The 24,901-nt window shown below is 39.7% G+C and overlaps 1 protein-coding gene across 1 annotated transcript in view; it reads right to left on the bottom strand.

Moving 5' to 3' along the window:
- LOC122777751 (vitamin D3 receptor A) overlaps positions 1-24,901 on the bottom strand; it is a 69,629-nt gene that overhangs the window by 8,540 nt on the left and 36,188 nt on the right. The window contains exons 3-6 of the mRNA XM_044039191.1: positions 14,305-14,452; positions 13,461-13,591; positions 3,175-3,359; positions 45-144 (exon numbers count right to left, since the gene is read on the bottom strand). Coding sequence (XP_043895126.1) covers positions 45-144; positions 3,175-3,359; positions 13,461-13,591; positions 14,305-14,450 — 562 coding nt within the window. The 5' untranslated portion in view covers positions 14,451-14,452. The remainder of the gene's footprint in view (positions 1-44; positions 145-3,174; positions 3,360-13,460; positions 13,592-14,304; positions 14,453-24,901) is intronic.

Raw genomic sequence — 24,901 nt, 5'->3', positions numbered from 1 at the left:
TGAACCCAATCACACACAAGAGAAGGACCGGATTTGTGTCTCACCAGGAGAGTGGTTGAATGAGTCAGAGGACGCGTCGGACAGAGAATGAAGCGAGGCCGCTCTGCTGGCGCTGCGCGTAACAGGGCCTTCGCGAACTGGAGGCTGCAACCCAACAAAGAGAAACACAGTTATCAATAGTCTGAGTATCTACTGAGCATATTCGCAGCTTACTTAGAAGCAGGGCGACCAAGTTATCAGGATAAAACTTGTGCTCTTTACTATTTTTGGCCAGCCCACATCGGAGAGGTTTTAAACCAACACGGTTGTCCAGGAAACTCAGTTAGCATATTCAGGTTCTGACATACTGTTCTCAAAGGAACAGCTGTCAGATATGTACGAAACGCGATGCGCACAAATGTGGTCACTTGTCGCCCAATTTCAAGACAAATTCCATGATTTCAAATTCTTAAATGTGTACCTCCCGCTTCTTCTGAATTTGGACCCATTTATTTACCAATCAATTCACAGCACACCTTACTTTTTTATCTAATTAGAAGTGAAGACAACATTATGCATATATTTGTTTCTAAAATTAACCAAGTACTTAATTTTTTATGGGGTCACATGTAGTTTAAAGGGACACTCCCCACACAAAAGTCTGAACAATTCTGGTTGAGTGTGGTTGTGGCTGTCTGCAGTGCAGAATAAGATTTGACACTAATACACCACAGAAATGGAGGAAAGCATCCTATCTTTATCCTCCATCTCATTAACTGGGATGACCCAATTGTTGTGGTTCGCAGAGAGAATGTCGTCTGCCAGTATCAAGTCATGGTGTGGAGGGAAATGTCACTTTCGGGCGGTGAAAGAGCCTGTGGTCACATGTGTTACTGGTGTCAAGCAAATTGAAAACACACCCAGGCAGGCAGTGCTGTTGCTGCTGTTGTCACGTCAGTGTCAGCAATTTTAATATTGGACGATCATGTCCGTGCAGCCCCATAGAACATCCAGGTTTATTTATAGTAGCAGTAGAAATCTCTCTGTCATGGGCTCTTCTTGGTGTTTTCAGCCACACTTCCACCTCTCTATCAGCCGTGACGTAAAATGCTGTGACGATTTTTGCTGACCTGACTCATTTGTTTATAATAATAAACAATTAATAAGTAACACCACAGCTTTGATTGACATGTAAGAGTTCTAAAAAAGTATCTTTAACAAAACATCCACGTCTGAGATAAAAAAAAAAGAGAGCAGTGTAAATGGGTTTTCAGTATTGCAACATTTCATAGCAGTTACTTGTAACCTATCCTCAATAACATTTCTGAATAAATATGAATAGTGTGTTTAAAGGATTTTGATATGAAGATGCTGATCCAGGAGCTTAAACATCTGATCTCCAATGGCAGAAACTTAAAATAGAGCTCTACAAATACTGAGCATTGTTTCATCAGTATAATTAGTAAGTGGCCAAGGTGGAAAGTGCTAGTCTGATGCTAACAATGTGGCAACATCGGGTCAGATGTTGGAAAAAGAATCAGCACAGCAGGCAGATCCAGTCTATCCATCAGTCAAGATACAGTATGTAATGTCACCTGCTGGTCACTGAAAAAAAAACATTTAAGTGGAGCCAGATGCAGCCCTGGGGCTGATTATCTGTGCATTAAAGCAAAGAGCACAGTCGTGTCCTTCGACTTTAACTTCAGTTTCATTTTCTGGGACTTAACATCTCATTAACCCAGTGGGACTGCAGGTCACCACGCTGGCCAATAAACTGTTTCACTGTGTCCATCTGATGGTCAGCATGACATTGATTAAGCCAAAGAGGCACTAAAATTTAATTTCGCAATTAAATCAAGACAATTCAAGACCATTTTTATAGAACTCATCATCACGAAGACAGTTTGCCTCGAAGGGCTTTATGGTCTGTACACATCAGCAAGGTACCCAATCCATCATTGCTCCCCAGTGCTGCCCACTGCTCCTGTGTCCAGTTTATGTGTAGGATAAGGATGGGTGAAGTGCAGAGGTCAAATTCATCATCACTTATGTGTGTGTGCAAAAATAACTTTTCAATTTTTATTGTAGAAGACAGGCAGAAGAGAGGTCTAAGGGTTGAGGCGAATTAGTATGATTATGAACACAATTTCAAAATCAAATCAAATCTGAAGTGGCACATTGAATCGCAACACAGCCTACTGCATATTTCAAAGTGCAGGAGGTGCAATATTTGATAAAGGCAAAATGTGTGTCAAAAATATGATTTTACATGAATTCTTGTCTTGATCTATACACGTCTTATTCTACAGAGTGAAGACAACATCATGTTTCTCACAAATCACATTTTAAACATGTTTTTCTAATGAAAATAAAAATAAAGATGTAAAAATGACCATTCCCTCTGATATTGTGAATCATCTCGATCACAATTCCTCGTCAAAATCATCGCAATTAGATATTTATTCAAAATTGTTCAGCCCTCGACAACATTAAGTGTAAGATTAAGACTGTTGTGAACTTTAAATAATGACATAAATAAAGAATAAACTAATAAACTATATACTTTTTTTATGAGTAAAAAGCAACATAGCACAATTCAATATAATAGAATTTTTTTGTTTAGAGCGATTTCAGGAAATGCGAATATATTGACTGGCTGAATTACAAATGAAACCTCGGTTTGAATGGAAGTCTATGGCAAATCAAGCATCTCAGCTCAGTTGCTTTGTCTATCGCTGCTTTAAAGTGGAACTATTTAGCTTATAATTGAAGTGATGAGAAGTCCTGTACAGGACATCCTTGGAGTTAACAGGTTGTGAATGTTCAAATAGACTCGTCCCTTGAACACAGCATAGGTTGTTTATATGCAGGATGTGGCGGTCCCAACCCAGTCTCCAGGAAGGACCGCTCTACTACACCTTTACATAAGTAAAAGTTTCCTGATGTTAAAGTTAACATGTACATTGAAATGTATGTAACATCTACTGGACACATTATTATATATTAAAAAAAAGCTTCTTTTTTTTAATATACAATATTATGTCCAGATGTCAGGTTTGGGGTAACCATACCTGGATGACCCAATATGACCTGCTCCACCCATATTTATTGTGGAGAACAAAGCAGCCCTGACTGTATCAATGACAATGCCAGTGTGGTTTTGATGAAGAATAAAGTTGTGTGTAATGGACTAACCCTGAAGCGGGAGAAATCAGAATAGGAGGCGTCGTAGGTTTTGTGGTGAGCCTCCACCAGAGAGGAAATCATCTGGGCCTGCTCATCATTCAGCCGTGGCTTCATCGCCTCTCGGGCCGCCTCTTCTTCCTTCCTCTTCAGTATCATATCTTTCTTCCTCTGCACCTCCTCGTCTGTCAGGATGACTGGGTTTGAGGAGGCGGGAGAGAGGACATGTTGAAAGAGTTTGTAAATAAACAGCACATACATACTGTACATAGATAGACACGACATGTAAACCAGAATGACAGAAACACACCTCACCCAAATGAGTACATTTTAACGTTCAACAGTCTAATGGAACCACATCACCGCAAACTGAAATCCTCACGTTAATGGTCTGCATCAACACTACAAACATTAAATCCATGTTAAAATGATATGGACAAGGAAATGGTAAAACAGTAGCTTAAAGTGACTGAGGCTGAAAATCATGGTACGGACTCTACAGGAGGTCACATTTGTATCAATATTTACATTTACTGTCATTTATTCCCATCGATCAGGTACTTTTTTTGTACATTTTCTTATCTAATGGTTTGACTTGATTGCTTTTCCTCTCATTATGGGTTGTATAATTAGTTTCAAAGAACAAATGTTTAGAGAGAATCAAATTAATGGCCACACTGAAAGGAACGCAGTTCAAAAGTAATCACTGAGTGTTAGCATACTGCAAGTGACTGGGAGGATAACCTGAAATATTCAGGAATTAATCATCATTCGTTTTTTGGATGGAGGGTGATGTGAAAAAAAAGTTCATATGAACTCTTGATACGATACTCAGTAACAGTATTGGTTTGGATATTGGAAAAACACAAACCTAGTTACAATCAATACAAACAAAAAGCAGCAAAAAAGAGTTTGCTCGCTTTGTCTTTGGAAGCAGAATGTTACCTTGTTGGAGCATTATGTTTTAAAGTGGGAAGTTTAAACAGCCAAGTAGTTTCTTAAATTAAGTAAATTAATATATACATATTACACACACACACACACACACACATATATATATATACATATATATATATATATATATATATATATATATATATATATATATATATATATATATATATATACACACACACATATACATATATTAAAAAAGGCTGATATCTGAATCAAGATTGTGATATCAGTACTGGACACGACACGAAAAAGTGGTATCAAGCCATCCCTAAGACTAACTAGCTGGGAGAGATTTTATTTTAATTTATTTTAAGGTTACATGAAGCATTTGTTTCTGTTGAGCAGCCAGAGCAGGTCTGTCATGTGTGCTGCCTTTTTATACAGCTGATGTAACTGATGCTAGACATTAAAGAACGTCTTGCCTTATTTATGCTGCAGCAATAATAAAAGCCTGCAGGCAGAGTGGTACAGTAAAGTAAGAACGCATTACATGTAGTGAATGTATCTGTTTTTGACTTGGTCAGTTGTCATGTTATATTCCCAACGGACATTTATTAAATACTGCAACAATTTATATTTGTTTTTGCTGGCTTAAAAATACAATTCACACTGAATCAAAAAGAACGAGCAGTGTGCATAATATATGCTGCGTCGTCCGTTTCTCACAGCTCTTACACAGAGCCTTGCTCACACTGACCCCTTTTGACCATAATAAAGCATATTTTGGGAAATGTCAAAGCCGTAATAAAATCTGTTATGTCGTTGCTATGTTGTAAACCAACTACCAGACAAACAGTAAAACATGTCCGTATCTCAGAACACACGTGAAACTTAATTCATAGCTGAAAACGGAGAACAGAGAGAGAACGGAAAGCAATGCAACACTGCTGTGAAAATATTCTGTAAACGGCACTGAGCAAAGAACATGCTGTACAGCTGTGGTGGGTCAGGAAGAGTTTAGGTCAAAGTTACTCCTATAACCTACAGAAACACGGTCTCTTTTCCCCCTGAACTCACAGCACAGACTGTAGCTCTGGAGCTGGCCGTTTTGTAAGGCTGGTGTCCCTGGAGCGTTTAACCAACCCTAAATCAGACAGCTGCCATTTCTACGAGTGTTCCAGTTCTCACAGGCCATTTTGAACTCTTCTCCTTGTGTACTGCAAATTATTCTGATTAATTCTAGCATGAATCATACATACAATTTAGTGCAGAGCCATATTTGTCTTTTGAAGACGTCTACATCTGGATGTGTGTTGTAAAGTTGCCGCTGATGGTGTGAAACAGGAAACCTTGAATTACAAGCTGAAGGCTGAAGACATTATTGAAAATGAAAAACAGGTGTCTTGAAAGCTCAGTATGTGTATTGTGACATCTGTAATGGAAAGGGAAATCTGTTACATTTCTTATTAGTCTACTCTGTAAACAGAGCCTATTTATGACTATTTTCTTTTTCTGCACATCACTGTTGCTGTTCGTACATATCACGCCGAGTCTTTGATGGAGAAAGCAGATGGGACCACCTGCAACTGCACCTGAAAACACATTCAATCTGCAGCGCTTACTGCATTAAACCCTCAATGTACTGTACTCTGACAAGCGTATTCCTACGAGGGGTTATTGTGAGAACATGTTATTTCATTTTACCCTACAGCAACAGGCGGGCAGAGTGTTACATCATCAGTGTTGGATGCCACTGATGATGTATTTCAAGGTTCCCGGAACATAAAGTACAGAGCTGGAACCACACGTGGAGAACTGAATGAATAAGTATGCTTTTAAGGACAGAGATTCAGAGCAAAGATTTCCTTGCGGAAAAAACATGCAGTACTTGCCAACCGACATACAGTATCATGCATAACCTGATCGGAATATCTAGCTAAATGTCTAAAAGGAAAGGCTTTTTTTGTTGATACAGTGCAGGTGAGAAAGAAAGACAGTGAGAACAATAATAATAATATTGTTTAATAACATAAGAGAGAATTAACTCCCTTGGTGGTGTTTTACATTTGGCCTGGCTCTGTGTGTAGTCAAATGCTGAAGTAACACACTGACCTCTGAAAGGTCGTCCCATATTATTATTTTTTGACTCCAAGTCACAGTGACATATGATTGATTAACCATGAACTACATAACTGCACAGACACATCACAACGGTCACAGTCAATTAATAGCTGAATTTAACCTATTTTCTTCTCTCTATGCGTCATTTCTCTGGACCTCACATAGGGTGTAGTTACGCCTTACGCCAGCAGAGGGCTCAGATCAACCATGGCACTAATGTACTTGGAAGAAGCAGAAGAAGTCAAATGCCTGGAAGTGAATCTAGTTGCCTTTGCCAGGACAAAACACCACAACTCTGTCAGCGGAGAGTGCAGCCATGATGCTCCTGCATGGAGATCACTACTTCTCAAATAAATCTGATGCAGCTGAAACAGTAAAAAGAACTTTCTCTGGGTGGAAAGTAAATGCACCATATTTCCCGGGTTAGTCTGGTTAATATTTGTGTATCACATGAACAACTGCCTTGATTGTTTTATTAGCTCACACAACTAACATGCCACAACTAACTAATGTAGCATGTTTAAAATGTTACCCCTATGCAACCCACCCATTCCTACATTGTAGACATCCAATTCAGCACCCTTAAATTGTGCCTATGTATTTGTTTAGACTGATATGTTTGGATTTAGAGCTACTTTAATTGTAAAGAGAGACCTGGTTCATGCAGACTGAATGCATAGTAAAAAACAATATATGCACAGTGTCCTTGTGTCCTCGCCAGAACTGATGTTTTAATCATTCAACGCAGCCATTTATGATTAGATTACCTTATAAAATGTAGTTTTAGCCTTTACAATGGCAAGGAGTAAAGGCATATTTGGCAAAAAAGGAATAAATACACAAAATAATGTTCTTTAAAGGAAACGCTAATTTAACAAACCAATATGATGGCATGGATGAGTCAGAATTAGAATAGGGCTCAGGTCTTAATCCCTCATACTATATACAGGTTGTTTTTCTGAAAGCCGTAAGCAACTATATTTGAAGTGGACATTCAGTGATTGTACCCTTGCTGCGACCACAGAAGCAACATTACATAAGCACACGATGTGGTGATGCAGTCGACGACGACAACAACAACAGTTTGGTAACACGGACTTAAAAGGGCAAATAAATGAGTCTGCCTGCTTTAGCTAACCAAAGGATTTGCTCCGCTTTCATCTCTTTTAAACCACCATCATTAATTAGGCTTTGGCGCCGCTCCAGTGTCCATCTAATCCCAAGCCAGTACCACTCCTTGTGGTGAGGATAACCATGCACCCTGAACATTAACAGCAACAATTTAGGCAGAGTTTGGCACAGATCGTCAAAGCAGCTATTCTAAGGCCGGGACATAATTGAACCAGTCAGTTTCTAGCCAAGTTTAAGCCCTGGATGGCATCGTTAAGGCAGGAGTCCACACACAAAAAAACACAACACGCCATCAAAGGGACATCTTAACCATCACACGGTGTTTGGCAGAGACGCAGCAGTTTACCAAAGAAAGTTTGCTGTTTGGCAGGGACTGATTGGATGTGGTGATGTGGTGCCCTGAATGGCAGAGAGGAGCAAAGAAAGAAAGACAGAGAGAAAGGCAAACATCGAGGGTGCTTGATGAAATAAATCTATTCATTTGAGTTTGGTAAACACCAATATTGCCACACTGACAATGAAAAAGGTGTTGAGAAGTAGTGTGGAGGCTGAAGGTTCACAGCAGGCTTACTCATTAACCGGCCACTGGAGTGAACACAATGGAGGCGGCTAATTCTCAGATCTGCTGTGATATATGTCATGCTGGATTTGGTGTGGGGCCAGGATTTTTCCATCACTGCTCCAGGCCTGTGATGATCAGGGGGTAAATTCAGGTCAGTCAGGCATCAGGGCACCCACACATGCTGAGTGTGATGCGAAATGGCTCGCCAGCAGATCACAATGGAGCTGTGCAGGATGATGTGGTGACACAAGTACAATAGTTGACATGTTGTCTACTCGCCAAATTCTTGCAGTTACAGTACCAAACGTGTAAAACAGTAAAAACGGATCATTTGTTTTACAATGCTTCAGTATGAACAATTAAAGAATTTGTTTCTGACATCCTCTTTTTATCTTTATTTGTCACACTCAATCAAGTAACCACCAATAAATTAAGAATAAGAAAAGGACTCTCCCATTATGGTCGGCCAGTCATTTCAATCGAACTGCACTGAAGCAGAAAGGACAGATAAAATTTAGCTAGAAAAAGGGGCCTGATGGCATGTTTTCAATGTGTAGCCTGTAGTAGCTAGCTTTTCTAAACTTACAGACACTAGCTTTAAATTTGCATTTAGCTTTGTATTACTAGAATAGGGGTAGTATTTTTGAAAAATTGTGCTTCCCAACCTCAGTTTTCCCTGAGTTGAGAAATATCTTCATTCTTTTGTTTGTTACGTGCCCACCAGTGACACTTAGTCCTGTTAGCATAACTGTTAGCAAAGATGGCGGCCACTGTTTACATTCTGGGAATGAGGTCCCGTCCCCCTACGAGTGGGTCTAAAAAGTGCGGAATTAGCGTTGCAGTTTAAAGACTCGGACCAAGTGTCACTGGTGAGCAAAAAAAAAAAGTGAAGATATTTCTCGACTCAGGGGAAACTGAGGTTGGGAAGCACAATTTTTCAAAAATACTACCCCAATTCTAGTGAAGTATTCCTTTAAGTCTCCGCTATCTTTGGAGTGCACATTGTGTAACACAGTTAAAAGTAAGCTAAAATTGTCTACAGTGTATAAAAGTTTGTTTGGATTCATTCCCACCCCCCCCGTTAACATATGTTTGGTTTATCCCACTATAAATGGAGCATCTGGCGTTTATTATAATCCTCAGTCCTCACCCATTAAAAGGCCCTTAAAACACAATTAAAGATTTGGGAAGTAAGTGGAGGACAGAGCCTGGATAAAAGCTTTCCGACTGAAAGACACTGAAGATGTTTTAAAAAAAAAAAAAACTCTTATGTGATTCTTAACCTGCTACAAATACACACACACGCAAACAGTCAAACACGGCAAGCATGCAAACACAGACACTCACACAAGTGGGAAGGTCTTTTTTTTTTTTTCTCTGGCATCGCTTTGACCTTTGACAAACAAGGATAGCAAGGGTGTTTGCACTCAGCTCTCAGCTGGTCTCTCTCTCTCCCACACACACACACACACACACACACACACACACACACACACACACACACACACACACACACACACACACACACACACACACACACACACACACACTTGTAATCTGAATGTTTTTGAAGCTCAAACAAATCTGACACAAGAAACTCAGACAAACACACAAACAGAGGCTGACTGTATTGTAATGGAACCTCAAAAATGCATTCACAAGCGTAATATTAGATATACTTACACTTGAGAAAACATTATATAACTACAACTGAAGGCCAAATGCTGACTCTAATAGATTTCTTGGATGTTTTTTTATTCTGTCTCATGCAGACTTGCATTTTGGTTTATTAACACCTCGTTGTTGTCTTAACAGAAATCCTTGTTCGTACTTTTTCACCATTGTTTCTCAAGCAAACGACTGCAGGGGAGAGAATCAGCTTCCTGTTTACACCAGCGTGAGTGTCGTACATTACTTTAGCATGAGTGCACTTAATCTGCGAGTGCTGCTGTAGTAAATGATGACATCATTACAAGTCCAGGACAGAGCAGAGAGTCTGTTCACGAGTCTGCCGCGATCGGCCAGTGCTTCAGTGAGAGTCATAGAGACAGGAACACACAATGGGAGACAGTTAGGAATGTGGTCATTAGAACAGCGTGTGCTATCAACATGTGCACGAATGTCTCTAAAGCTTTGTCAGTAGTCCTGTGAGCCAGAGATCACAGGCTCACTCCCTAACCACAACCATACAAACAACATGGAGATCAATCATGTCAACAAAGTGTCTCCTTTATTAACACTGTGTGTGTGCGTGTGTGTGTGTGTATCAACGTCTGTGTTTAGACAATCGAGCAGAGGGACAAATAGTCCATGATTAATGTGAGGCTTGAAACTTTTGATCAATCAGCACTCGCATCGATTGTGGCCACAGCATGTTTTGTAATTTCCAGGACACACATGCTGTGTTTTTGTATCCCCTTAGTCATGCGAAGAGAATGTATGCATGCCCACACACACACATAACACAAGAACCCGCAAACAAGACTCAGTACACATGTACACAGAGTCTTTTTCCTGGCTCAAAATGAGGTAAAGCCAGTACCTCAACCATGACCTACTGAACCCGGATTTATTTATTTTAAAGAGGAAAAAATAAACTGAGTCCACTTTGGCTCAAACACTGTATGGACTGTGGCTTGAGCTTCCAGACACAGAAATACCCAGTAATCCACACACAGTGACTGTCCTTCGTCTGTTTTCGTCTCTTCATCGGGATGATCTGTTTTACAGCTTTAGACGCAAATGCAAAACACATTATGCGACTGTTTATTTGTTTTCCCAAGTTCAAGAGCGGCTGGACAGAGGGGGAACTGCACATTTGACATGGAGGATAGGAAATCAATTCAGCTTTAATCAAAGACAGCGTTATTAATTGTTCCGAGTGTGCCAACCTCACAGTCATGAAGGCACATTTCTGAAAAAGACTTTTTTTTTACTTGACAGTGATTTCAATGCCAGAAGATACTGTAAGTGCATAGCTCCATGTGCAGAAAAGTGCAGCTGTATGAATAAAGCTGCCTGGTACTTAAGAATTAATAAGTGATTTAATAAGTGTAATAAGTGATCTAAAGTCTGCAGATGATGGCAGTTATTCAAGGGTTTATTTGAACCACCACCAGCGTATTATCATCAGCCTTGTCCTGGAATGATTGTGCCGTTTACAGCTGTCACTGTAAAAAAAATCACATTCAAAGGTGGTCTCATTCCTGAGTATGTATGAATGCAATCTGTGATGGAGATGCATTAGAGACCGCCTCCTCACCTGACGTTCTCAATATTAACACTGGACATCATTTATTTTTCTAATGGTTTAAGTCTCACTCAAGTCTCACACATGCTCACACAAACACACAGCTGACACATCCGTAGAGTACAGTATGCTAAAAACATCTTTTTTTTTCCTCAACATGGTGACAGTTTGTATATGAACAAAGGGAATGCCAGATCTGATTAGCAACTGAAGCAGCATCTGAAGGCGGCTGCAGTAAAGGCCTGGCAAAGCATAACTCGTGAGGAAACTTTAGCATTTGGTGATGTCCATGGGTTCCAGACTTCAGAAAGTCATCGACTGTAAAGCATTTTCAACACAAGCCTTTTATTTACCATGATTTCAGCTTGTCCTGTTATTTTTGAGCCCTTGAATATGGACAGTGTATAAAAATACTTATAATTCCTCAGAAGTTAACGCACAAGCCGAGAGTCTACGCTTTAATCACACCCCGAGTCTTTCATTTCACATTCATTGTGGTGGTGTACAAAATGTGTGTCTTTGTCCAAATACAGGCCCTAACTGTATGTAGTCACAGGAGACGACACATCCAAGATTCACTTCAGTGCCAGGGGTGAAAACTTGAGCTTGCATCACTGAGGACGAATGTTAATACCAGGAGCAGAGAAAAAAATCGGTGCCACTCTATTTCACAGCAGAATGAGAACATGGTGGGCTTTCTTTAAGCCTGTATACTAGCTGTGAGAAACAAAGAGACCATTTTATACAGATAAGGGTCTCTCTCTCTCTCGAGCACGCACACTCTCTCTCTCCTTTCCTTCTGGCTTGCTTGTCTTCTCATCTTTTCTCAATGAAACACAGACATTCCAGTGTCATGTGGCTATTTGTGGTAGGCATGGTTGTTATCATTTGTCTGAACCCCTCTCTCGCTCTCTCTCTCACACACACACACACACACACACACACGTGTGCATGCATATATACATTTGGCCCGCATGAGACTGATATGTGGGAAATACCAGTATGCATCTCTTTGAAGAAAGGGAGCCATTGTTACACAATATGTAACCCCCCACCACCCCCCCACTTTCCTTCCTCTTTTTTTTCGCCCTTTCTTTTCCCCTCTTTGTGGGTTAGTATTCCAAAGCATGCCGACGTCCTCAGCTTGTTTTCATTTAAATAAGTGAAATAATCACTGCAGGTAAAGTGCTAATTTATCAACATGCAGATTAATAACACGCCGCTGTGTGTCAGTCATTACGAACGTGTAGAGACAAGGTGTCGCCTCGATGTCTCACTCTCCTTTCACAGCACGCTCTACTTGCATTACACCCTGCTACTGTATGCATAAGCAACGTGGGTACGAGCACAGAGGTGTCACTCTGCCTTTCCAACAGACAAAAAAAATGAATTAGTCAAGATACTGTATATTATTATGCCGCTTGAGAAAGTCTTAAAATGCCCATCTGGTGGGACAAAAGCAAGATTAAATGCTTTTTTATTTGCAGCTACTAATTGCCCCCGGCTGTTTACCATATGGCCCAGCAGCCAAACCTATGCATAACTAGTACTGTCTGTCTTCTTGTAGCAAATCAGATCAGTTTACACCTGGACAAAGCTTCCGATCTTCCTGACTGTCTTTAAGTATCAAATTAAAAGCCATGTAAGCTGTAAACCACTAATCCTTTATTTAACCACCAGCTATTAGGCACAAGTTAAATCAGTATAATGACAAACAAGTAAACATAAAAGATCAGGAGCCAATAACACTAACACAAAGGCCTGAGTTAAATCATTTATTCTGGCAACGCTGTACTTCTTCTTATTGATTTAATTTGGACTGTTGCATTGATTAAAATAGTGGATTTTAATGTAATATTTTTCTACTTTATTGTACTGACTGGAAGCCAAGCCAACGAGCCAAAAACACTGAGGCACACAGACAAGACAGCCATTGACTAAGCTGCTCGAGCACAAAGCACAGATAAATCTCCTGCCCCGACTATAGGCTACTGTCCTTTAACTGGATTTTTGTGTGTCAAGCTGGGGGTGTGCGCACATTTGGCACGGACTGAAAAAAAACCCATCTGGTCAAATACTGAAAAAAAAAAAAAAAGACAACAAACTGTATTTCACACAGCAAAGCAGCATCATAAGCAGATGCTCTACTGTACCCCACAAGAACGAAATCAATAATACATCAATTATTAATGACAGAGGTAACGGAGCCTTAATATCGCTACGTTAAAACCCAGCCCATCCCATACGGCATCAGACACATTTAGCATTTTGCTTCAACTCCAAAACATCAGCAGCATTTCTAGGATGTCGGCGATCACAAAAAAGGTCTCAACTCACACTCTTTCATCATGCCGATGTCAATGCAGCGTTTAAGTCGACAGGCCTGGCAGTGGCGCCGGTTGTCCTTGGTGATGGTGCAGGTTCCGTTGAATGGGCAGGTGAAGGAGGCTTTGCGCTTCATACTGCGCCTGCAGGAATGCAACACAGGACTCACTTAATAGAATCACTCATTCCCGCTGGTGATTAAAATATGTTGCAGCTCTCATATTAATCATCTGTCAATGAATTAATTCCCCTTTTGAATGTTTAAAACTTATGTATAACTAAGTTTAAATTAAATTAAATTACTTCTGGACTCAGGATGAACTTCAAACTTTACTGAAACAAGCCATGGAGTTTTAATTCATATTTCCTTACAGCAAAATATTTAAAAACAATCATCTCACTGGTCAATTCATTTACATTTTTCAACTGTATTTTTTCATAATTCCTAATTGAACTCCTGAACCAGCTCATCCTGTTTGAGGGGATGATGGGTTTGCTCTATTTCCTGCGGCTAGTGGGATTAAAATTTAGTTTATTACTTCTGAATTCATGATGAAGAAGTAAAAGTATTGAATGTATCCCTGTGTGGCCGAATGATTGGAAATAGGATTATGGAAACCACCGAATAATACCTACTCATGCAGCCAAAAAGAAAAACATGAACGCTAACATCAGACATGTTTTTTGCTATAAGTAACATCAGATTTAATATAGTGCATATAAACAGTGTAGATTTAAATCAGAAATGTATTTCAGTTAGAGGTTGACAGATAAATCCCCAATGACACCTGACACGACAAGATACACACACACACACACACACAAGCATCCATATCAGTTCAGGGATGACACACACCTGAAGAAGCCCTTGCAGCCCTCGCAGGTCATGGCATTGAAGTGGAAGCCGGTCGCCTTGTCACCGCACACGCCACAGATCCGCGGGGCATTGCGGTCGAACTCCTCCGGTCCGACCACCGACGTCGTCACCGTCATGGGCTCCATCACTGAAAACGAGGAGAGACAGAGAAACGTGTCAACACAAACACAGACACGAGTGAACGGAAGACATTTGTAATCAATTATTAACCTCATAAGGGGAAAAAAGCCACACAAAAAAATATCCCTGGTCCTTTTTCTCTCGTGTTGTGAGCAAAGTGTATGAGAGTATGTTTGACGAGGGCGGATTTTTCCTCTTTTTATACAAAACAGGTGTCGGGCTATTAGCATATTTAGTAAAAGTCATTGACAGCCACACACACTGCGTCTCACCACCATTGGCTAAATGACTCAGCAGACACAGGTACACGTACACACACACACACACACACACACTTGTGCGCATGCTTGCGTACAACAAAAAAAAACCCTTTCGGATCATGAAATAACAACGTTAATGGGAAACAGAATTGATGATGGAACGAGGGCCAGCGGCTACAAAATGACGGATACGTTTAATACTGGCAAAACTGAAATACATCTACAGCATTTAATTTTCCATACACAAATACACACGTACACACATACAGCACACACCCACACACACCATCTGGCCATACCCTATGAAATAAACAGCAGTAGAGTAACAAACACTGTGAGCAAGCTAATCCATATCAATCTCTTTTTCTGATAACGCCTCAGATTGAACTAAAACCCATTAATAATGTTTGTTTTTTTCCTCTCGACTTGCTTCATTCTCATTGGTTCAAAAAGGACTAGACTTTAGTAAGTAAATTATTAAGGAGAAAAAACACATTACAGTTGTAAAAAAAAGCCATGTTATTTAGATGAGAGATTTTTATTTTTATTTCAGATGCCTTTATTGTCACTGTTTCCAGAATACAAGGAAATTGCTTATTTATGATTATAATAAAAAGGAAACGGGGTGCTACATCACAAGTAATCAAGTAGATAAACTCCCTACAATTTATTTGTGTCTACATTTGTCTTAAAGTCATCAAAGAACTGCTGATTCAATGTTTTGTTGCTGTAAGAATAAAGAGGTTTTCAAAGCAGTTTAAACATTCATTTCATTTTAGGCCTTTATTCTTGCTTGCTTAATATTGTTGCAACGTGTCTTTGAGCATTTGTTAAAAAGCTGTACATAAATAAAAATCTATGATTATTATTACTGTTATTATTATTATTATTCATTCAGATTTCCATTCCTTTAAAAACATTCTGATTCTCCACAGCATTTCTCAGACAAAAGAGAAATCATCAAGGGGAAGATTTAAAAAATGTAAGAAATATGTGGAAAATGCATGGAAATTACCAGAAATGTTTAAAAGCAACTATAGATATGACATTTTTTACTTTACTTTTGTGCTTTTGACAATATGGTCAAAAACATCAGTTGATATAGATAATTTTCAGGATAAAATGTCAAGACTTTTTTTTTTCCACTCGAAAAACATAATTGCAATTATGTGTTTTTTCTCAAAGTGTGTTTGCATGGTGCATAAACATCATATTGGTAGATTCTGAATGTAGGAATGCAGCGGCAAACTATGGGCTTGACTCGTAGCAGGTGCATACAGGTTACATTTCCATCTACATTATATCCAAACCTCTCTCGGATTGACAACACATAAGACAATATTCCCTATTGATTTAACATTAATATAACATTACCTAACGTAACACGATCAGAAAACCTTTGTACACCAAACCTAGTAGAGCTTCTAACGGACACATCAACCTCACAAAATGCTAAATATTTTCCAGTACATAACTCTCTATCCCTCGATCGATCAAAGCCATCAAATTGCCCATGCATGGTACCCTTTATCTAAGGCCAATTAACTACTTACACTGTTCACAAGTTACACTCTAACAAGTAATCCTGCATTCATCATTTAAATTAACTCAATACTGGCACCAACATTTCCCAGCTCCTAATTGGGAGGCAGTAAGGCTACCAATTACTCAAACATAGCAAGGAGAAGCCTGCAATATACATACAAGCTTTTAGTATACACTTCAGTAGGTCTTGTAGTTTTATGAGTCCATTTCCAGAGTGCCTGATTTTGTTTTGACCAACACACTGCGAAACAAGTCATTTTGCACCCGGAATGGTTTAGATGACTTGACCCAAGGAGACCCATGAGTTTCTCCCTGGTCACTATATCTCCAGGAGTGAGGTTTTGCTTCACTTGAGACCACTCTTTATCTTATATTGATATTGAAGAGAATTAAATGGCAGCACATATTATTGTTATTGAATTATTGTGCAGACTTAGCTTGACAGAAACAGATCCAGACTAAACAACATTATAGAGAGGTCGTGTCAGGGGAAGACACTCGAATGGGGACAGACGGGGGTGGGGGGTTGCGGGGGGGTTATCCACGTGATGAACTTAGGCACAGCAGGATAAAGAGTCACGTGGCTGCAGAATATAGCCCGTGGGGAGTTGACGTGCGGAGGACCAGGTCTCAGATGATGTCAAACCAGGACCAAGAGATGCAAGCTAATTGGTGCAGTGAAGCAAAAGCATGGCGAGACGGAAATAATGAAAGAGGCGAGGGAGTGTGACGAGAGACAGGTAAGATGGAGACAAACATAGTCAGACTCCATTTGCTCTCATTACATCACATATCCGTACAGAGCGAGCAGGCTTTTTGGCTGTGAAGCATCATTTCCCAGTTAGTTATCATACAGCAGTAGAGATAAATATCAATTCCTTTTCCTCCTTAAACCAAAATGCAATTGACATTCCTGAGACAATGACCCACAAGTCAGAATCAGTCTGACATTTTTTTCTAAATTGAATGGGACAGTGGTGCATATGTTCAATGGTTATTTCTGCGACGAATAAAATAAATATGATCAGGTCAAGTAGAAAACACAATATATTAGAAAATGATTTTAGCTTTGACTACTCGGTGTAAGAATGTTATGCTGGGCCAGAATAAACCGAGTCTCTGGACAAAACAGGACAAAATTGAGCCTGGAATGAAAATGAAAGAATACACAAAACACAATTCATTATTAAGATGTTTCCGTTTCATTGAGCTGGTAGAAATGTTTAAACCCTGGGAGAGAGAGCAAGCACTAAGAGACACATACACACTTCATTGCTGGTGGAGCATTACCTGTTACCTTGTTACCTGTTTGTCTCATTCACAAACATCATCATCAGTCACTTTAGTGTCTGTGTGTCCGCATGAGTGTGGGCTGTGTTTACGGGACAGATGTGCACACAAACACATGACACACACCATTAAGTCATTGCCACACAAACAGCAGCCGGTGAATAATGAAACTGTCTGAGGCGTCAAAACAGCTGCGTGTCAAACATCTCAGCAGACCTGCAACAACAACAACGACGACACAACGACCCGAGGTTTTTATTAGTGGTGCTGATTAACAACACTGACATTGGCTCAGTGTTATGTCACTTCTAATCACTCTTTTTATGCCCCCGTTTGTTTGTCTTGTTTCTCATTTGTAACACTGCCTAATAATTAGCTATTTTACTTATTTATATTCAACATGATTAATTGGGAGAAAGGAGTGCAGACTTTTTTCTGCTGCCAGACCGACAGGTAGTCTCTCTCCATCGCTCTCCCTGTTCCCATGTTTCCCAGTTTTACAATATATTTTTAATGTACTTTAACTCATTTATTAGCATCTTCAACATCACATTCAACCTTTTTTTCCCCACAAAATTGTATTCTTTCTATGGCAAACTTTTATATCATAACATCATATACTATGTTAAGAGGAGATCAGCTGATCTTCTTTAAAGCCAGGGCTGGATATAGCTACTGATTTTGGACGACAGGGGCTCAGTGGTAGAGCAAGTCGTCTTTCAACTTCTACGTGCGGATGTGTCCTTGGCCGGTAGTGTGTGACTGGGTAAGAAAGATGAGTGAATGGGTGAATGGCAAAACTGTTCACCACGTCCCCGTTCAAATCAATACCGTTTCATGTTTCAATGTTTCATGTTTGACTTTTAATGACTTCTTTGTTATCCAGAGCAAAGAAATTAAGAAAATATTCACATTCAAGAAGTTTAAACTATCGGAAATCTTGTTTTAATCATGAAAAAAGCTTCAAACCGATGAATCGATTATCAAAACAGTTGTTGATTAATTTAGTAATAGATTAATAATCAATTAATCATTTCAGCTCTACTTAAGTTTTCATACATTTTGTTTGGTTGCAAAAGAAATGTTCACAAAACTCATGCTGCAAATTCTCATTAACCAGGTATATCATTAAAATATTAACACACTATTTATTTAATATAATCACACAGGGCAACGGTAAAGTCGTAGTTCAAACTCAAACTCAAAAAAGTTTTACGAGTTTAAAATATACAGCCTAGAAGCAAATCATACCGTCTGTTCTAATGACCAACATTACTTTGTCCACACACAGTGACGCTGTGTTGTTTTGTGGAGACAATGGAGGACACAATCAAACTAAACCGTCCTCATCATGACACCAAAGCATCTGAAAAGCAGCGAGAGGGGGAAGTATTTCTGGTTCTGCACCATCGACGGAAAAGTAAGAAACAAATCTGCCGACTCGGCTATTAGCTGACTTGCTGTCACATGAGATTATTAAGTCTGCAATATGCAGAGGATACAGGAAATGGCTGATTGAAGGATTTCCCTTTTTTTTTATTCCAGCCTTAACTAAACCAGTGGTTTCTTTGTATGAAATGAAGAAGTTTGTGTGATGTTTTATTTTGCATCTGTAATTTGTGTCCAACGAGAGTGAAGTGAAGTGACTGTGGAGAAGACAAGAGAGAGGGACAGTGTCTCAGTCAGGACAAAACAAACCTCAGCTGCGCATTATGGATTTCTATGAATCCATTTCCCCATTCTCAACTGATTTATCAAGGGGAGTTCTCCGCATCCTCGAGAAATAAACTTTCAGCACCCACAGTGGACCATAAACAGATACAGAGCGGATTATGATGGTTTATTTTTTCCCACATGGTAAATGTAGCGGATTTAACATGTCCAGATTTCTGCTGGCTGGTCTTTCCAGCTCAATGCTCCCTTCTGGAAAGGGTGACCAGAACAAGTACGGCGGGCACAACTCGACTGTCTTTCTGAAGGTTTATTCCACATACATAGTTAAGCAGACGTCAGTTAGCAGTTAGTCAGTTAGGAGTTGGAAGTTAGACAGTACCTTGTTAGTGGTAGAAGTTAGACAGCATCTTGTTAGGTTGTAAAACCGACAAGTCGTACAGGTTCTGATGATAGATAGATTTTCAAAGCTGTATACGAAGGCAATATATGACAAAACATGGCTTTGACAATGTACTTTAAAGGCTCTTTAAAGGCAACGGTGCTTTGATACCAATTACAACGATGAACAAATAAATAGAATGAAAGACAAATAGCTTTGCCTGCTAGAAAGTTCTACAGTAAATTAAAAAAGAAAATGAGTCAACCTTTGTACGAAAATGATGTTTAATTGAAGCCCACGTTCACCTCGTCTCACCGTTAGCCTCATTTACTGTACCTATGGCGCTGGCATATGTTGAAACAATAACAAAATGAAATGCTATGTCAATAGCGTTGCGACACAACGAGCGCTGACTTTTGCGAAACTGTTAGTTGAGCCACGTGTGACAAAATGGGAGCTACAAGATGTCACGGATAAACGCACAACATTCAGAATCCAATGACTGAAAACAACCCTGTTGTCGACCTCTATGAGAACACACGTGAAAAAACTCTTCCAGTGTCAGGAGTTTGCGTCATCATCCTCTGCGTGTTTCACTTTGCTCTTTGTCTCCCTCATGTTTTCAATTTTCATGCTCAGCTGGAAGCACATTTGTTGTTTCTGAGAGCCGTGCAGAGCGATATCTAATGTCAACAACTGAAATATTTAGGGAGAGAGATATTCTGGCCACGTTTCAGCAAGGAGACAATGTCTGACATCCCGTCGTGGTAAAATTCACAACCCTACCCCAGAGCATGGTCCCATGTGCCTGGCTATTTAAGATCCCGTCGCCATGCAGTATGTGGGAGATGCAGTCTCTCTATCATATTTCATCACTGAATCACTACAGCGCATGGTATAAGTGATTTCCGCCAAACCATTTCATTCAGAGAATGCGTCATAACATGGCCAAGCCTGAATCAAAGTAACCATGGCCACTCTGAACATCACAGTCCATCTTTTTTTCCACAAATGCAGCTTATACGAGGAAAGTAATCGCTCACATGAGTTAAATAATTACATTAAAAGTGGTGGGAACATGAGAGGCTGTGAAAAATAAAAGGTTTGAATTTACATTGTTTTTGTAATCAGGGTTCAAATAGCTGTAAAAACACGTATGACCAAATGTGATGAAACAAAGTCACTGGATTTAAATGACCTTTTCATGTACATACAGTGGTTAACAAATATATTAAAGCACCACCACAGCTGCCCTAAATGAACAGCAATTGCAATTATGTTTCTTTAATGGTTGATACACAAATATGTAAAAGCTCTTTAAACAAAATGATATTTTGAATGCCAAAATGTTAGTAATATTGTTATCCATCAAATTTCAAATGTTTTAAATGTAAAAAAAAAAAATTAAGATGTCAAATTATAGTTATTTACTTGTATTCCTCAACAGAAAAATTACTTTTAGTGGTTGAATGTAATACTTGATTCCTATCTGGCCGGCTCAAATTTGAGTATAATTTGCCAAATAAATAAAAATAAAATTTTTAGTTGAAACAACTTTTTGAAAGATTTCCAAAATATTCATGTTTTTCTTGTTTTCATGTCAGGTGGACTTATATATTTTTATTTATTTGTTAAGCACCGTACATCTTTGGATCTCTGGTTGGTCTCATTAATGCCTATTGAAGGAGCACCCCTTACAATCCAGCAGGGGGCCCTTGAAGGTTTCCTACCATGTCATATGACACTGTAAGCCCCACAGCATCTTGGAGATGAAAGCATATACAGTGTGCAGCAAATTTATTTAAATTAATTATAAACTCGTTCAAAATGGATTTTTGCAAAAAAGTGACAGCCCTCTGCGCTGCCGCTTTAAATTTGTAGAAGTATTCATGTCTGCTTCTTCTACTCCTGTGTCCCTTGGAGCTGAGTTAAAGTACATGCTGTGCTTGTCTTCATGCTTCCCATCATAAATCCAATGTTAGACTGCAAAAAAAAAACAAAACAGAAAACTGTCCAGCAGCTAAAACAAGACCACCAACAGAGAGGAGGAATGTCACACGGTGAATATAGACTGAGCAAGGGGTGGATTTGTCGATACATTGATTGATCTGTGCCGGCGCCATCAAATATCATTACTGTGACTGAGCATTTTGTCACTACAACACTGAGAGGGAGGCTGGTGATTAATGAAGATCTGATGGCATTTGCCTGCTTTCACCATCAGAGACCGCAGCCCCACAGAGGTGATTATTGTGACAACAAACTGGATGAAACCAGCAACCAGGGTGTGGGCTAATTTCTCCTTTGTTTTAATGAATGACATCCTGCAATGCAAAAGGAAGGATATGACACAGAGGTGATGATTTATGTGCCTTTTTTTTTTTAAGACATTCAATTGTTTAATTTGTGTAACACTATAATCCTGTAATCCTTTAAAAATGATGAATGAGGATTAATTATGACTCGTAATTTCAACACCGACCTGAATAAAAACTGAATATGCAAAACAGCTGATTGCTTTTGGCAGTCTGAACAAGGTCACTGAGACACCTTGGCCACTTCCAGAAGTGACATCGTGCCAACAAAGGAACTAGAAAATGCTTCACTAAAGGCATCGGTGACGCAAAGATGTTGCATTCCAAATAGGCTATGTCAACAAAGTCGATGCCAATGTAAACGGCACCTGCCACTGTTTACGCGAGCAGAATGTTACTCATGAGATGACACTGACTTGTGTTTGTGTTCATCCTTTATACAGATATACTTTTTGTGTTGGTTTCACGCTTAAATTCAATAAAAGATTGACGTGTGATACATTACACATTACATTCACCATTTGTTCTAAAAAGAGACATCACATAATCAAGTGCAATTTGACCGTTGTGAGTGTTTTCTGAGCCAAATCATCACAATACCCCGATTACTGACCAGCGTAGACGAAGATTCACCGTGAAAGAATACTATTAGCCTTGTTTTACTCGTGTCATCTCAAATGTTTACAGAGTGACCACGTGCCACTGGAGCAGTTTGACTTTGGTGACACAGAAGCACGGAGGTTCAGTGATTGTCCCTAAACTGACCCATGAGTTCACGCCACCACACCAGCATGCGTCTGCACAGCTTAAGGGCGTCCCTGAACTGATGCTCCCAAATCCCTCCCGCACACTAGACTGCTGCACTGTGGCTGACACTGACATCTGACCTCCCAGAGGATGTGGCGAGAGAATAGACAATGTCCCTTCAGGGATCAATAAAGTATCACTAACACTGTTTGAAAAAAGGACCGCCTTTGTTTTGATCATTACGGGAAATGAAGATTTTTGGCTACTTTCTCGACCACAGTGACAATGCAAACTCAAACAGTTTGGAGTTTGGATGGAACGACACAGAGAAGCCGTGCAGAAATGTTTGTCTGAAACGACACAGTCCAAGCGCTGAAGTAGCAGTAGCTGCAGAGTGAACCAGATGTTAGAACTGTTTCATGCATCCCTCAGACCGTCGCGCACTCTGAGCCAAAAGATTGGAATCGCAGTCGTTCCTGTGAGCCAACTGACGCTACCCATCATTTGAGCAATAACACTACACTTGATACAGTCATCCATGTGCAATATTGTGCAATAATCCTCCACTGCTCCTGATGTTTTTATAAACCCTTTTCTTGTTTCACTTCATACACACGTTACACTCTACATACACGACAGTCACATGTTCTATTTATCATTCTTGGTCATATTTATTTTAAGTGTAATTTTTCATGCCAAGGTTCTATATTTTTGTTCATCTTAAAATTTGTATACATTTTAAAGTGTGTGTTAAAGCTTGTGTTTTGATAATCTTGTGCTTTACTTTATTCCCGAGTGTTACATGTTTCTGAAGTACTTATTGATTTTGCAATGTTTTGATAAGTGCTCTATAAATAAAGCTGACAAGTATTATATTATTATTATTATCATCATGTTGTTGAACGAGAGATGAGGGTCTTAAAGTCCTGTCACAATATCTGTATTCACTTTATGCATCAATCATTACACAGCTACAGCTACGACTTATTTGATCGGTGCAAATGTGGCGTTACCTATAATATATAACAGTTGTAACAGGTCTCCTCTTTCTCTCTGCTCCGTGTGTGTTTTTTTTTTTGTTATTTGAATAGCTGAAAAATGTTCCACCAATTTCTTTTTTAGAAAAAAAAGTGAGACTTTAAAGGGGGTCCCACCTCACAGTTTCTCTCCAAAGCTCAGTAGTAATAAAGAAGTGGCCAGTCCCGTATAGGGCTCAATATACAGTAGGAGGGTTCTATAGGAAACAGAATGTGTCGCACTGTGGGGTTCACTCTATAGGCGGCACAACGAGAAGTATGGCCGACTTACACCACCAGCTGCCTCACAGTGGGCCTCACCAGCAGTGAACCACCATTAACTCAGTCTGGTACAATGCAACAAAGTGGGAGCAGAGCCAGATCTTCACAAAAAACACCCTCAATATCCCACCACTTGAAAAACCAAACTGCTGCTCCTTATGTTTCCCGATGGCACACAGAGACTCCTGGCTCTGTCATCTTTTTGGGTTTGCCTAGATTTGTTTACTGAGCTGAACATCAAAACGTCAACCACTCAGATTCGGTTTGACTAGGGTGGGCTTTTACTTCAAAAAGCACCAGGCAGGTATCCGATTCCTGTGCGGCTCCATAATTCCTGGACATCAAGGGTAAGTTAAGAAACCACAGAGGAGAAGCGGCGCGAGAACCCCAACAAGGCACTCACAGTAAGTTTGTGCCTACTGCTAGGTTATAGAGAGATTAACACAAGTACACAGTCTTGCTCCTCAAATTATCTCCCTTTAATCACAGGTTGGCTGAAAATAATACTGCAATTTGGTTTGAGAATAATAATATGTGTGCTAACAGTGGAGTGGCTATAAAAGTCACAGCAGAAAAGAAATGGAAAACAAATAATCTGAATGCAGAGGCTGAACGCTTATTTAATATTTTAACATTAATCATTTGTATCATTATGTTCATTTGAGAGTGCAAAAACAAACAAATGAACGTGCATCAGTTAAACTGGGTTTCAGTGCAGCACTGTACGATACAGTCATGAGTCATACAACATCAAACGTGGATGAGAGAGAAGAGGAGTGCTCACATTTTATCCAAGCAGTTGCCTGCACTTCAAACAAATGACCCTGAGGCCATTAAAAGGAAAGGGAGGTTTCTGAGCGAGCGTGTGCTTCTGTGTGAGAGTGTGTGTGTGTGTGTGTGTGCGTGTGTGTTTGAAAATATACTAAAGCAGTGTCCCAATTGGCTGCA

This window comes from Solea senegalensis, linkage group LG11 (assembly GCF_019176455.1).
Source record: "Solea senegalensis isolate Sse05_10M linkage group LG11, IFAPA_SoseM_1, whole genome shotgun sequence".
NCBI lineage: Eukaryota > Metazoa > Chordata > Actinopteri > Pleuronectiformes > Soleidae > Solea > Solea senegalensis.
This window is presented reverse-complemented; position numbering and strand designations above follow the sequence as displayed.